This window comes from Anolis sagrei, chromosome 2 (assembly GCF_037176765.1).
Source record: "Anolis sagrei isolate rAnoSag1 chromosome 2, rAnoSag1.mat, whole genome shotgun sequence".
Lineage (NCBI taxonomy): Eukaryota > Metazoa > Chordata > Lepidosauria > Squamata > Dactyloidae > Anolis > Anolis sagrei.
Window position 1 is genome coordinate 188208679 of NC_090022.1, and position 14722 is coordinate 188223400.

Sequence of the window (14722 nt, forward strand, 5' to 3'; positions counted from 1 at the left end):
GGAATGGGGAAAGATCATGGAGAAAGAAAGTTGAACTGGGTGGATGATAGGCTATGTTGAAGATCTAGTTAGAGCCAAAGACCACTTTACCATATGCCGTATATACATTGGGCTACGTTTATACTAAGTTCAGAAACTCCAGCTATTTCGAAATACAGCAACCAGATTCATTACAGTAACATCTAGGGGTGAGCATACTATACCTATCCTAAAGTCACTCCGGTGGCTGCCAATTCATTTTCAGGCAAAGTACAAATGGCTGATTGTGACCTTTAAAGCCCTACATGGTTTGGGTCAAGGTTACCTAAAGGATCGCCTTCCCCCATACAATCCTCCCTGAACAATAAGATCCTCTGAGTGGCAGCTACGCCAACCATTCAGAATCCGACAGGTGACTGTCATCCAGAGGACCTTTTCATTGGTCACCCCAAGACTGTGGAATGACCTGCCAGAAGAGCTCCAACATCTAGTTCAGATGTCGCGGAATCCGACAGGCCTCCCCAGCCAGTTTTAAACATGAATTTTTAACTCGTGTCTTGTGTTTAATCTCTGTTCTGTGTATTTTATAGAAATATATTTTGTAGATATATGTATATTTCTATAACTTGTACGATGTTTACAACAAAGAGAGGTGGGTAAGAAATAAAATTATTATTATGCCGTTATAATAATAAGAAGGGCTTTTTGGGGGAGGGGGTGAAAATCATGGATTTTGATATGACCTGTGGATAAATTAAGGGTCATTCCATGGAGGGGGGGGGCAGCAATCCCTGGCTGCCATTGTTATTTTCCCACCCACGTATTTAGAATAGCACTGTGGTAGAGAGAGTAGAAGGAGTTTGTGCTTATTTTAGGTTTTCCCAAGATGGACTAAAGATTATTACTATTTAAGTAAGAGTTAAGGTACAGTACTCACCAGATTTTTGGGGTTGATTTTTTACCATAATTTCTTTCTTTTTTTGGGGGGGGTGATTTTGTTTTACCATAATTTCATTAATTATCATCATTTCTAGATGTGTACATGAGTATACAGAGTAGATCAGCATCTTACCCTTTGGAAAGTGTCCCTGGGAGGAAGCTGTTTGCATCAAATAGTATTGTTTCTGGGTGCCTAACACTTCTCCCACTGATCCATTTTGAAATAATCTTCTTCACCCACCCCCATTGTGCTGGGTCTTCCCTGACAAGTTTCAGAACTCATGTTTATGAGATAAATATAGAACCCAGGATTTCAGTAAACTTCAAAAAGTTTGTTCCTAGGGAGCTTCATGTGAAAATTACCTGGTGTAGGCACACTGTCATCTCTTCTAGTTACTTGTTTACAAAACATCTCCTCTTGACAAATGAGGAGAGGCCTCTGATGTCAATATGTAGTTTGAAGCCAAAGTTAATTTTCAAAATTATTTGTACAACTAGCAATCTATAACGAAATAAAATAAAATACTAAAATTCAGTACCCACTAGGCATTCTATATTCTGCATCAAGGAAAACTGACTTTTGCATACGGTACCTTTTTGCAAAACTAGATAGATGTGCGTCATTCATGCTCCTAATTTGTTGTAGTTTAGTTAGTCCCATGGAGAACAACTACTACATGATTACTTATCTGACCTTCCTTTTGGCTTCTCAGATTTTCATAAGCATCACCTCTTCATTTATTTCAAGCATAACTTTATAGCTGTATTATCATTTGGTTTTTTAAAGCTAACTGATCAGCACTAAAAAGGCGCTGAAATAGAATGTGTAATTATTTCTTTGAAATTGAAATCTAGGAAAGTAAATATTAGGCTATTGCATACTTACAAGAGAAAATGGGGAAATTGCTCATTTTTCTCCTTGTTGTTAAAATATGTGCTGTTCTCATGGAATTCTTGCACATCCTTAAGTGGTTGGGGAACTTATTCTGTTTGGAAATAGTATGTAGGGAGACTTTGCATGAAAGCAATTAGCGTTGTGCAATAAACACTGTTTTGCACAAACTCCTACAGTTTCCACATAAGGAACCCACATATATATTTCTGTGCATAATAATTTCTTGAAGCACTTTGAAATGTGGAAATAACAGACTAAATCTATACAGTTCTCACCACTGTGTGTTGAAAGACACATTTTTGGGCAGGAAATAAACAGTGGCTTATATTCTTTCCATCCCAGTTGCATTCATACATAATTAATTTGGAACTTTCTTGGGTGTAGGCATATATAGGGTTGCTTTATTAATATTTGCTTCCTTTAATGTCAGACAGTGCCAAAATAAAGTAAAAACTATTCTTATGATAGCCTTGACTTTTGCTCTTTGGATATGTTGCATAGATCACAAAACGGGGAATTGGGGGTTGCTTTTGCATAGAACTACAGTCACTTTCACTGCCATGGCTCAATGTTAATGTATTTATTTATCTTGTCAGAAGTGATTTGAGGGTACAGTTAAAATGTATGTAAAAACACAAAGTTAAAAACTTAGTATTATACTAAATGTCCTTTGACCAGTAGCTGGCCACTTGGAGTGCCTCTGGTGTTGCCGTAAGAAGCTCCTCCATTGTGCATGTGGCAGGCTCACACTACATTGTAATAGGTGGTCTGTGGTTTGCTCTTCTCTACACTTGCATGTCATAGACCACACTTTGTATCTCCATTTCTTAAGGTTGGCTCTGCACCTTGTGGTGCTAGAGCGCAGTCTATTCAGCACCTTCCAAGCCTCCCAGTCTTCCATGTGCCCAGGGGGAAGTCTCTCATCCTGCTGGATTGAAGTTCCAGGTTTTACCCTGCTACTTTTGAACTCTTGCTTGCTGAAGTATTCCTGCGGGTATCTCTGTACCTAAACTCTTTGCCAGAGAAAGCTAAAGACTTTATAATACAGCTCCCATAATTCCATAGCATTGAGCCATAGCAGTTCAAGTATCAACTGCATTGTGTCAAACTGCATTGATTATACAGTGTATAGAATCATAGAATCCTAGAGTTGGAAGAGACCTCATGGGCCACCCAGTCCAACCCCTTTCCAGGAAGCAGGAATATTGTATTCAAAGCACCCTTGACAGGTGGCTATCCAGCCTTTGTTTAAAAGCTTCCAAGAAGGAGCCTCCACCACACTCCAGGGCAGAGAGTTCCACTGCTGAACGGCTCTCACAGTCAGGAAGTTCTTCCTAATGTTCAGGTGGTCCTCAACCTGTGGGTCCCCAGATGTTTTGGCCTTCCTCCCAGAAATCCTAACAGCTGATAAACTGACTGGGATTTCTGGGAGTTGTAGGCCAAAACACCTGGGGACCCACAGATTACGAACTACTAGTGTAGATCAACCTGGAAATTGGGGGATATAAAACCCAATTACCTTCCTTCTGCTCTGGAGCAAGCAAGACATATCCACTATCAAACTCCCAGCCCTTTCCTCCATCCTTATCTATCCTCTTCAGCCACCCTGAATAGTACAATCTTAGAACTGGAGGGGACCACAAGGGCCATTTAGTCCATCTCCATTCTGCCATAAAAGAATACACAACTAGAGTCCTCTGAAAACGCCCATCCGACCTCTGTTTAAAAGCCACCACCCTTTAAGCCATCCCATTCCACTGTCAAAGAGTTCTTGAGATAATAAAGTCCTTCCTAATGCTTTAGGTGGAAAGCTTTAGGTTGATGAATCTTGTTTTTGATCTTTACAAAAGAACCATGGAAATATGTCCTATCCACATGGCCATTATAGAAGCACAGTCTCACTGAACTCTAAGAAACACTTTTTTCCCCCTTGATAAGCATCTCTAAAAATAGGGTGCATCTCAGATTTGCAGGTGTATCTTATGTATTGTTGGTGGTGGCATTGAAATTAGGGTGTGTTTTACAATCAATGGTGCCTCACAATTAAAGAAATATGGTAGTGCTTTTAATCCTCTTTAACCGCCATGACTACCTTCTGTGGAATCTTGGGACTTGTAGTTTAGTTAGAGGCATCAAAGGAGAATTCACACTCTGGGGATTCAAAAAGTCCCTCCCTTAATTGCTAATCCTAGGATTTCATGGAACTGAACCATTGGTTAAACTGAAATCATAGCATTAAGGGCCCTTCCAGACAGGCCCTATATCCCAGGATCTGATCTCAGGTTTTCTATTTATCCCAGATTATCTGGCAGTGTGGATTCATATAATCCATTTTAAAGCAGAATACCTGGGATCATATCCTGGGATATAGGGCCTGTTCTGGAAGGGCCCAAAAATGGTGTAGTGTGAAAGGTCCCCAAGTGTCTTTACTAAATACTCAGCTTTTAAAGAAAGCCAGTCTAGCCCCTTTATTAAAATTATGGGTGCAAACTTCATCACTCTGGTATTTTAGATCAGTTCACAGAAGTAACAACAAGCATTACGAATGGGAACAGGATTACAGAAGCTGTAGTGCAAATTATCTTGGACGGGGAGGATTCCTTGGATGTGTCTACTCTGTAGAATTAATGCAGTTTGATACCACTTTAACTTTCATGGCTCAGAGTTACAGGGTTTTGGAAGTTGTATTTTAGAAAGTCTTTAAGAATCTCTGCCAAAGAGTGCTGTTGTTTCACTAAACTACAACTCCCATGCATCCATAGCATTGAGCCATGGCAGTTAAACTGGTGTTATACTGCATTAATTGTACAGTGCATATGCCACCTTTATCCTTGCCTGTAAAGAAAAATGTAATATCTAGACAATGCTCTCTTATGATCCACTGTGTTGGCTAGAGCTGAGGCTTACAGTCTCATGAACCTCTGGAGGACCACAGATTGCTCAATTTTGTTTTACCCAGTAAGCAGCTTAGTTAGATATAAGCCTGCTCCTGCCAGCAAGTTTTGGCCCATATTGCAAAAGCACTAGTGCTTATATGATATATTAAAATTATATTTAGTATATTCTATTGCCTTTCCAATGAAAAAGAAACAATTTTAAAACATGACACCACTGGAATGTAGGTTTTGTTGTTTAACACAAGCTGAGGAAGGGCCCTCGGCACACCCCTTGGCCTTGTCACCACCACAGGATTTCTGGCTCTTTGCCTGACCAATTCAAGTTGGATTTTTCTCAACATCTGCCAGCTGTCTGGTGTGTTATTCTACAGTCTGATTTAATCTGATAGGCCTGCCTAAGGATCCAGAACCCTGGCATGTGCTATATAGTTGTCATGGATGTGCACCAAGTTATGAGGCTAGAGGCCTCGTTAATGTGGTTGTGTTTCATGTCACTTTCGAACCGTTGACAGCTTTGATCCCCCAGGCTTGGAGGGGTTTTCCTTGAACTTGAATTGACATAAACCCGATATCTAACTATTTTAAGTGGCCTTGACACTTACCTCAAGACTGCAAAAAAGCACGTTTGGAAAGAAAACTAGCCTCATTGCTCTCTTGCCATAGCCAATTCCTTCTGAGTAAGATTCTGAGGTTGATGGCGTTAAGTCAATGTGGTTGTTGTTATCATGTGCTTTCAAGTTGCCTCCAAACTATGATGAACCTGTCTTGGCAAGATTTATTATCATAGAATTGAAAAGGGTTTTCTGGACCATCAGTTCCAACTTCCTGCTCACTGAAAGATTTCCAAATAGAGCATTCCCAGCAACTCCAGCTTATTTTCAAATACAATAAGAAAAGAAGACCTCACCAACTCTTCAGGCAATTGTTTCCATTCCTGAACTGCTCTGTTGAGAAATTTCTTCTAATGTCCCATCTTAGGCCTCTTCTACACTGCCCTATACCCCAGGATCGGATCCCACATTATCTGCTTTAAACTAAATTATAGGAGGCCCCTTCCACACAGCTGCATAAAATCCCACATTTCCTGCTTTGAGCTGGAATATGGCAGTATGGACTCAGATAACCCAGTTCAAAGCAGATATTGTGGCATTTTCTGCCTTGATATTCTAAGTTATATGGCTGTGTGGGCCCTGAGTCTCCACTGCCACATCAACTAGGATCAAATCCTGGGATATAGGGGCAGTGTGGAAGGGACCTAAATGTACCCTTCTGCAACTTCAAACCATTTGATCTAGTTATACCCCATGAGGAATCAGAACAAGCCTTCTTTGTGGCATCTTGGTAAACATCCAACTACATATGCACAAATCCTTAGGCAAGTCTATCACATTGTCGAGAAGAGATTTGCCACAGGGTTTCCATGGTTAAACAGGAATTCAAACACTGGTCTCTCTGAATCCCAGTCCAACACTCAAACAACACCACCATAATCTGTCTCAGTTTGGCAGAGGCAGTCCCATTTTTATCAGTTGCTCTTACATTCCCCTCCTAGTGTACTTACTTGAATCTAATGCTCACCTTTGCAGGCTAAACTACCTTGCCAAAATTAGGGTGCGCATTAGATTTGCATTGTACAGTAATCTTAGTGCTGACCCAAAGCAAAAAGGGGAAGCTGCTTCTGGAGCTCCTATTTGAGGGACCTCACCTCTAATTTAATGGCCATGGCTCAATGCTATGCAATTCTGGGATTTGTAGTTTGGTGAGGCATCAGCATCCTTTGGCAGAGAAGGCCTTGACAAACTGCAGCGTTAAACCAAGGCAATTAAAGTGGATTCATTCTACATCATAGATGCATCCCAAGGCTTTTGCTTTCCATTGCTGGAAGCTTTGGTGTCTGACACTTTTGTGTTTTAAAGAAGGAATTCTAAGCAGGCAGCAACTGTAATGCATAGTTTTTTTCAGCCCAATGACGAAGAGTACACTTTTTGCCACTGCACATTACATTCGGCAGCAAACGCTTTTTTGTTTTGTTTTGTTTTCAGGGCTTTGAAAATGGAGGTGCGCATTAGATTCAATGGTGCATTACACTCAAATATATAGGGTACTTTCTTCTCCTACTTCCCCCCTTTGTTCTCAGCTGTCTTCTATTGCTGCAAACTGAGTTCAAAGTTCAAAAGTAGCTTGCATTCAAAAGGAGAGGGGACATACTCTTGCCTGCCTCGTAGGCTCAGGCTAAAGCTCGCTACTGCAACCTCTCAAAGCTTGTGGGTTCTTCCACATTTATAACTTTTACTATCTTGACAACACTCTGATGTTGCGTGACCACACATTTCTCGGTTTTTATCTGTGAGATATTGGAGGGTATACTACACCCTGATGGTTCTCTTAAATCAGTGGTTCTCAACCTGGGGGTGGAGACCCCTGGGGGGGGGTCGCGAGGAGGTGACAGAGGGGTTGCCAAAGACCTTCAGAAAACACAGTATTTTCTGTTGGTCATGGGGTTTCTGTGTGGGACGTCTGGCCCAATTCTATCATTGATGAGGTTCAGAATACTTTTTCATTGTAGGTGAACTATACATTTCAGCTGTTACAACCTAAATGTCAAGGTAGATTTTCCCCAAACTCCACCAGTGTTCACATTTGGGCATATTGAGTATCTGTATCAAGTTTGGTCCAGATCCATCATTGCATTGGACAGACCACATTAGCTCTAGCTTCTCATACAGAACATTTGCCATCCAGTAGTCGCCATCTGTTCACCCACAGAAAACCATATTTAATAATTTAGAGCGGATGTGGTAAGGAGTAATCTTCCATAGGTAGTTAGCCTCTTCCCTCCCAACATCCCCATTGCTTCAGCACAATATAAGAGGGTTTTGTGAGACCAGTCGCTCTTTCTGTCACATTGTTTCGAGGCAAAGGTGAGGCTGCAGACCATATTATTGTTTTTGCAGAGCATTGATGGTCCATGGACCACAGGTTGGGAACCACTGTTCTAGAGGAAGCATCCAACAGGGAGCACTGTAAGGACATGCCTTTACCTTTTGAACCTTTCTCTAGAGGTGGATTGAAGCCTTTCCCACCACTGATGGAGAGAGAAAGCTTGAAACCATTCCCAACATTGAACCTTTCCCTGCTCTATGCTTAGGTACAAAGCACAAGACTATCCTGGAAGCGCGCAGTGGCCTGGGACCTATCAAGGCATATCCACGCCTGAGCCCCACGGCTGGAGGGGAGGCAGGCAGCCAGGACCCCAGCGCTCAGGAGAGAACCTTCCACTGTGAAATCTGCAACGTCAAAGTCAACTCGGAGATCCAGCTCAAACAGGTGAGGGGCCTTACACAAGACTAGAAGAGTGTTTCTTTTTAAGGGGAGCAGACTCCTGGTTCCTAGGAAGCCGGTTTGGCAGGACATGAGTAGCCAGGATTGTTTCTAAATGCAAGATCATCCCTGGAGCAGAAGAGTAGTCCATGCACACCCTTATTTGAGTCAGCAATTAGCTGTTAAAGGAGGTAGTGCCCCTAAGATAATGTAGAATATCTGGAATTAAACAGCACAAACAGTATATGAAAGGACCTGTAATAGGATTTAGCATTTCACAAATGCAAGCATAGACTGTAACCCAGTGTTGATTGAGTCAGCCCTCTCAAATGGCAAGAAGGGTCTGACGTTCTGATGTAAGCCTCTGTCACAGACAGTACTATAAGGGACAGATCTGCTGGTAATGGTGATGGTTATGATGATGATTAGTTTATATCCCACCTTATCCCTAATACTGAGATTCAAGGTGTCTTATAAAATACCTTATAAAACTGACATTTAAGATGGAATTTGTAACTGATTAGATCATTATTATGACATAGATAGATAGATAGATAGATAGATAGATATTTTAAGTTATATTTTAATTGTGAGCCGCTATGATGGAGAGAAAGGCAGGATATTATTATTATTATTATTATTAATAATAATAATAATAATAATAATAATAATAATAATAGCAGCAACAACCACAACGACAACAAATTAAAGTATGTGTGTCTGTTTGTATCACAAAGGCTGTTGCTTGATGAAATGGCCCTCTGTGATGTCACTGGCTTGGCTGTACCTGGATGAAGTGGCCCTGTATGAGGTCATTGGGAAAACAGGTTACATGTGTATGGGGGGAAAGGAGGAAAAAGAGAGAAAGAAGGAAATTGAAATAAGAGGTGAGAAAGAAAAGTGGAGGGAGGGAGAGGAGAAAAGGAAAGGGAAATGGTATGAGGGGAGGGAAGGAGAGAACGAAGAGAAAGGAAGGGAAGAAAGATGGGATGAAGGAAGAGAGGAAAGAAAGGAAAAGGGAAAGAGAAAGGAAGGAAGAGAAAGGTAAGTAAAGGAATGGAATTATGATTCATATTAGTAGTGGGAATAGAGGTGGGGCTGGAGCTGTCTTCGTCTGCCATCGAGCTTTCAGGTAGTCTTGGGCTATTCCCATACTTTAAAGTGGAATTCTATATCTATACATTTATATTATCTGTGAGCACATTGAGCACTAACTATAACTATATCCAAAAGTTGTTCCAGGGAGCATGTTGAGACATCATTATTGTGAGTTCTGTACTTATTGGAGACAAGTATGTCAAGGAGATCAAGTCAAAAGTCCAAAATCATTTCATCTGGTCCTCCTTCTTTGGTTTCCCAGCACATTTCCAGCCGGCGGCACCGGGATGGAGTAGCAGGGAAGCCCAACCCCTTGTTGAGTAGGCACAAGAAGCAGCGTGGCATGGCGGAGCTGACGGTAAGTGCAGGAAAACATTTTCCAAGGTGAGCTAGGAGTCTGATTATAGCGGTGAGAGCGTATGGGCTTATTTATTTATCATATCAGAAGCAAACCAAGGTACAGTTGTAATGTGTTTAAAAAATACAAAGTTTAAAAACTTGGCATTACAGTGTTCCCTCGCTACTTTGCGGTTCACTTTTCGCAGACTCGCTGTTTTGCGGTTTTTCAATAAATATTAATGTAAAATATTTATCGCGATATTTTTGCTGTTTTGCGGGGTTTTGCCCAAAATGGAGAATAGCCAACAGGAATGTAGGACACAGGCCCGCCTTTTCCAGCATAATCTGCGTGGCCAATGACAATCCAGAAGCCGGGAAGGCCGAGCGCCACCCCCTTTGCGCCTCTGCCAATAGGAACATCCCGAGTGGTCACTTGAGATGCTACTTGTCGACATGAGATTGTAAATATATATAGCGTCTCTATTTCAACAATTTGCTAGCTTCTAACATTAGCTTCTGCACACTAAAAGACTTCTACACTCAAGCTGACTCAAAGCTCAACTGACTTCTCTAACTGTCATTCCTTTCAAAACTGAACATTCCAAACTGTCACTGGGTCAGTCACGTGACCTGCGGCTCCTCCCACTGGCTTAGTACAAAGAGACAAGGTAACTGCAAACTACCAATAGGACACACACTTCAGGATATCAAGTGACACAATTTTAAAATAGAGGAAGCTTGAGAAGGCTGCTTCCTCCAACATAAGCCAATGGCAAAACTTGAACAAGGCTTGGCAAAGGCTATCTTTGTAAATCCAACATTAAAAATTCAAATTTTGAATGATGGAGCATTTTAAATCTCTTTGCTCTTTTCTGAAATCTGTCACTCATGACTCACCCACTGAGCCACACAACTTAAATAAGATTTGTTGTCAAAGGCTTTCATGGCCGGAATCGCTGGGTTGCTGTGAGTTTTCCGTGCTGTATGGCCATGTTTCAGAAGCATTCTCTCCTGACGTTTCGCCCACATCTGTGGCAGGCATCCTCAGAGGTTGTGAGGTCTGTTGGAAACTAGGGAAGTGGGGTTTATATATCTGTGGATAAGGGCCGACCCACAGATACCAAGCTCAGGGTGGGAGGCATGAACAGTGCCATTGTTAGACACCTTTTGCTGTTAGAGAAAACAGAGAGCCAATAAGAATTAGCTTAGACCAATGAAATGATTGATCTTTGAACACCAATGAACTTTAACTTTCTGTAAAAGTGATATGTAACCTAACTTTAAGTGAGACAAAACCTTTGATTGCATTTGTTTATGCGTTTTGTCGTCATTGCTTTGGCCCTCGATTAAACAGCTTCTGCAATTGGAGATTGAACTTTGTGGTGTCCTTCCTCACTTCACCCTCTTCAGCAGAAGGAGGCCCCTGCCTTCAAATGGGATCACAGGAGTACCGGTTTGTTGTTGCCCCTTCATTTCAATGTCCAGGGTGAGGGAAAGAACTCTTGTCTGCTTGAGGCAAGTGTGAATGTTGCAATTGATCACCTTAATTAGCATTTAATGGCCTTGCAACTTCAAAGCATGACTGATTGCTGTTTGGGGGATTAAAGCCGTTAAATGCTAATTAAGGTGGTCGATTGCAACATTCACACTTGCCTCAAGCAGACAAGAGTTCTTTCTCCCACCCTGGACATTATTCAACAGATATATAAACCCCAATTGCCTAGTTTCCAACAGACCCCACCCCTCAACCTCTGAGGATGGCTTCTATAAATGTGGATGAAACGTCAGCAGAGAATGCTTCTGAAATATGGACATACAGCCCGGAAAGCTCACAGCAACCCAGAAATCAGAATTGAGTCGGGATTTCTTTGGTAACTCACAGTCTTCCTTTGATTTTCTCTGACCTCTTTCCCTTTCTCCCCACTCCCTCTCTCTTTTCCGATTTGCAGGGCTCCCTGGCCTTCCCAAAAGATCTTCCTAAGTCACTGGCAGCGGGATTGCTGCCCAATCCTCTGGCTGTAGCAGCTGCCATGGCAGCCGCCGCTTCCACCCCGCTGACGCTTCGACCAGCCCCGACGCCTCCGCTGTTGCAGGGCCCACCTCTGACGCACCCGCTGCTGCGCCCAGCTCCGGGGCCTATCCGAACTGCACATGGACCCATCCTCTTCTCGCCGTACTGATGCCGCCCATCCGCCCACCTGCCTGCCACAGTCCTGGGACTCCTGGCACCACTGGATCCGCCCCCCTGGCAACTAGCAACCAGTCCTGGCAATGTCACACGGCGTCCAGTCCCGTCTGACGGGAGCATCGTGCTCCTCCCTTGCCCCTCTTTTTTTTCTTTTTAACTGGAAATGGAATCCTTTTTTCTGAGAAGAGAAAAGGGACAATCCCACCCTTCCGCATGTACACACACATACACGGCCCCGCTCTCAACCCGGATCTAGGGTCCCAGCCAAATCTGCACAAACGCTGGGTTCCCCTACGGGCTGAGCTGAGGTGTGTTCTTGGTGTGTGTCTGTGCATGTGTGTGCACAAATGAGTGTCAGTCACATCTCCTGAGGTACGAAAGGGTTGGGGAGCGGCTTGGCCTCCCCAGGACTTTGTGGAGCACTGGAAGGGGAGGCAGTTGTGGTACCTCAGGGACTGATCAGCAAGCCATCTCTTTCCATCCCAGAGCTAGGGGAGGGGCATGGTCCCCTCTCCCACTCATACAAGCCATTATCCACTTGCACTGAGAGGTGGGGTGTGTATGTGTGTGTGTGTGTGTGCGCAGGACAGAAGATAGGGCCTCCGTCAAAAAGAGTCCCTACTGCAATAATGCTGGCCGGCACCTCCATGTACATATCCCCGCCCCCATTTCCCCCACTTGCCTTTCCCTGTGCTGGCCCCACCCTCACTGCGCTTCCATGCATCGGGGCTCTACCCCTTTCCCCGCAGGGCCCCTCACCTCAACAAGAGACTGGCAGAGCAAGTACTGTGCTCCCATAGCCCCCCCCCCCCCCCCCCGGTTTTTCCCCATGCACTAAGAGGCAGACGGACTGACAAACGTCCACCTATTTGGTTGTGTTTTGTCCCATCTGGATGAATCAGAAAGCTTCCATCTTCTTAGCTGAGATGAGTGCTTGACCCGTCACCTCGCCTGGAAACAAGAGGTTGGTCAAGGGCTCCCCTCCCTGAAGGAGGCCAGAGATCACTCCTTAAGAGTCACTTGCATCTCTGTCTGCTGATAGACCTTTCCTATGGGTTGTTTGTGCTGTTGCCACAGCAACACAACATCACTCTCTTTCGCCTCCCCCTTGCTGAGTCTACATGGTGTGGGTCCCCATCCCTCCATCCCTTTCTTGAGTGGGTGGGACATTAACCAAGAGGCCAGGTTGTTCGTTTCCTGGAGATTAAGCAGAGCTGTTCTCCCAAAGCCCAAACCCACCCGGAGTACATAAAATTCCAGATGCTTGTTAAATTCCCTGGCACACATCCTAGTTGGAGCCTCTTGGGGTGTGTGTTTGTGTGTGTTTGTGTGTGCGTGCACATCTGCATGTGTTGATTAATGGAACAATGGAGTTTCTCTTCCTCCTTCTCTCTCTTTCTCCCTCTCTCGCTGTCCTGCCCCCCTACTTTCTCTCTTTCTTTCTTTAGCTCGCACACACACACACATACACACATGTGCACAGTTCCCCATCTTCCCAATGCAAGGCTCCAGACAAAATAGCCCAGGGAGGAAGGTCTTCCATGCCATGGCCAATGCACTGGCCGCGCTACTCTCCCCTGACCCTCTGCCCCTAATGAAACTGTGACTGAAGTTCAGAGCAATAGAGACACTGGCGTGTGTGGGGGGGATAGGAGCCCCCTTCTCCCCCAACTGGCATGAATCACGCCAGGCCTGCCCCATGTTACCTCAGTCCTTGGAGCCCACAGGGCAATCTGTTCCTTTCCGTCCTCCCATTCTGCCCAACCCCAGGTGTCCTGTTTGCCCCAGAGTGTCTGTCTCTCTATCCACCATCCGTTTCTCCATGCTAGACTCGCCTTGGCCCCTCTCTCTTTACTGCTGACACCAATGTCTTTCTGCTTCATCCCACATAGCACCTTTTATTCCTCCCTGACCCCCGCCTCTCCCGCCCTTGACAACAATAAAAGAAGTGATAAGGCTCACTTGCGGCTATTTTCAGTCTTTGTGTCTGCCAGGGGTTTCTGGGCTTAGACTGGGAGCATCATGGCATTAGACTGGGATCATGCCCAGTAAGCTAGAGCAGAAGTTCAGGGGAAGAAAAGAAAGGGGCAGGGTGCAGATATCTCTGGGATTGACTGACAAGCTGAAGACACTGGATTGGTGAGATTAGATATCAAAATGCAGAGCAAGAACTGTTGCTGTCTGCCTTTTCCATCTTCCTCCAACTCAACTTATGGGCTCTTAGCTATAGAAAACACTCTCTCTCTGGGTCTTGGCTTAGGTACAACTTCCCGTAATCCTATTCTGGCCCTGAGAGTACCACTGACCAAAATGCAGACTACTCATAGGCCCCTTCCATACAGCTAAATAAAATCCCACATTGTCTGCTTTGAACTGTGATATATGGCAGTGTGGACTCAGGGCCCTTCTACACAGCCCTATATTTCAGAATATCAAGGCAGAAAATCCCACATTATCTGAGTGTGGACTCAGATAACCCAGTACAAATCAGATATTGTGGGATTTCCTGCCTTGATATTCTAGGTTATATGGCTGTGTGGAAGGGCCCTCAGATAAGCCAGTTCAAAGCAGATATTGTTGGATTATCTTCCTTGATATTCCGGGTTATATGACTTTGTGGAAGGGCCCATAGACGAAGTGTGGGTGAGATTTCAGAAAAATATTTCCTCCCTGTCATTTTAGCCCCATTTATGGAAATCTCAGGATATAACTTGTATTGTTTGCAAAGCTGCTGAAGTCAAGTTCAGGCAACTTTGATCTACCTAGCTCAGTCTTGAACAGTTTTAATCACAACTATATAACTGAATTGGAGACCTTTAGTGTTAAATCCCTCCAATCAGATTTTTCTTTAAAAAAATCATGGGAGCAAAGGAATCTAATCCAAAAAAAACATAATAGATCACAATGATAATGATCCAGTGTGCCCTCTTATATCTCAGAAAGGATGTATGTGACCTTGAAGCACTCTGGTATAAATGGGTGCAGATCAGTGGTTGGTACTGTGCTCCCATTCTGATTATTATATGTGTAATGGCTCTCAGGGAAAGAGATTTCACAGGTCCGTCA

At 43.8% G+C, this 14722-nt stretch overlaps 1 protein-coding gene across 4 annotated transcripts in view; it reads left to right on the forward strand.

The window, feature by feature from the left end:
• Positions 1-13617, forward strand: part of ZNF385A (zinc finger protein 385A) — a 213318-nt gene extending 199701 nt beyond the window's left edge. For all 4 annotated transcript variants that reach the window (XM_060762930.2, XM_060762931.2, XM_060762932.2 and 1 more), the window contains 3 exons: positions 7859-8037; positions 9392-9487; positions 11418-13617. In XM_060762930.2, the coding sequence (XP_060618913.2) occupies positions 7859-8037; positions 9392-9487; positions 11418-11648 (506 nt within the window). In that variant the 3' untranslated portion in view covers positions 11649-13617. The remainder of the gene's footprint in view (positions 1-7858; positions 8038-9391; positions 9488-11417) is intronic.
• Positions 13618-14722: the final 1105 nt, after the last annotated feature.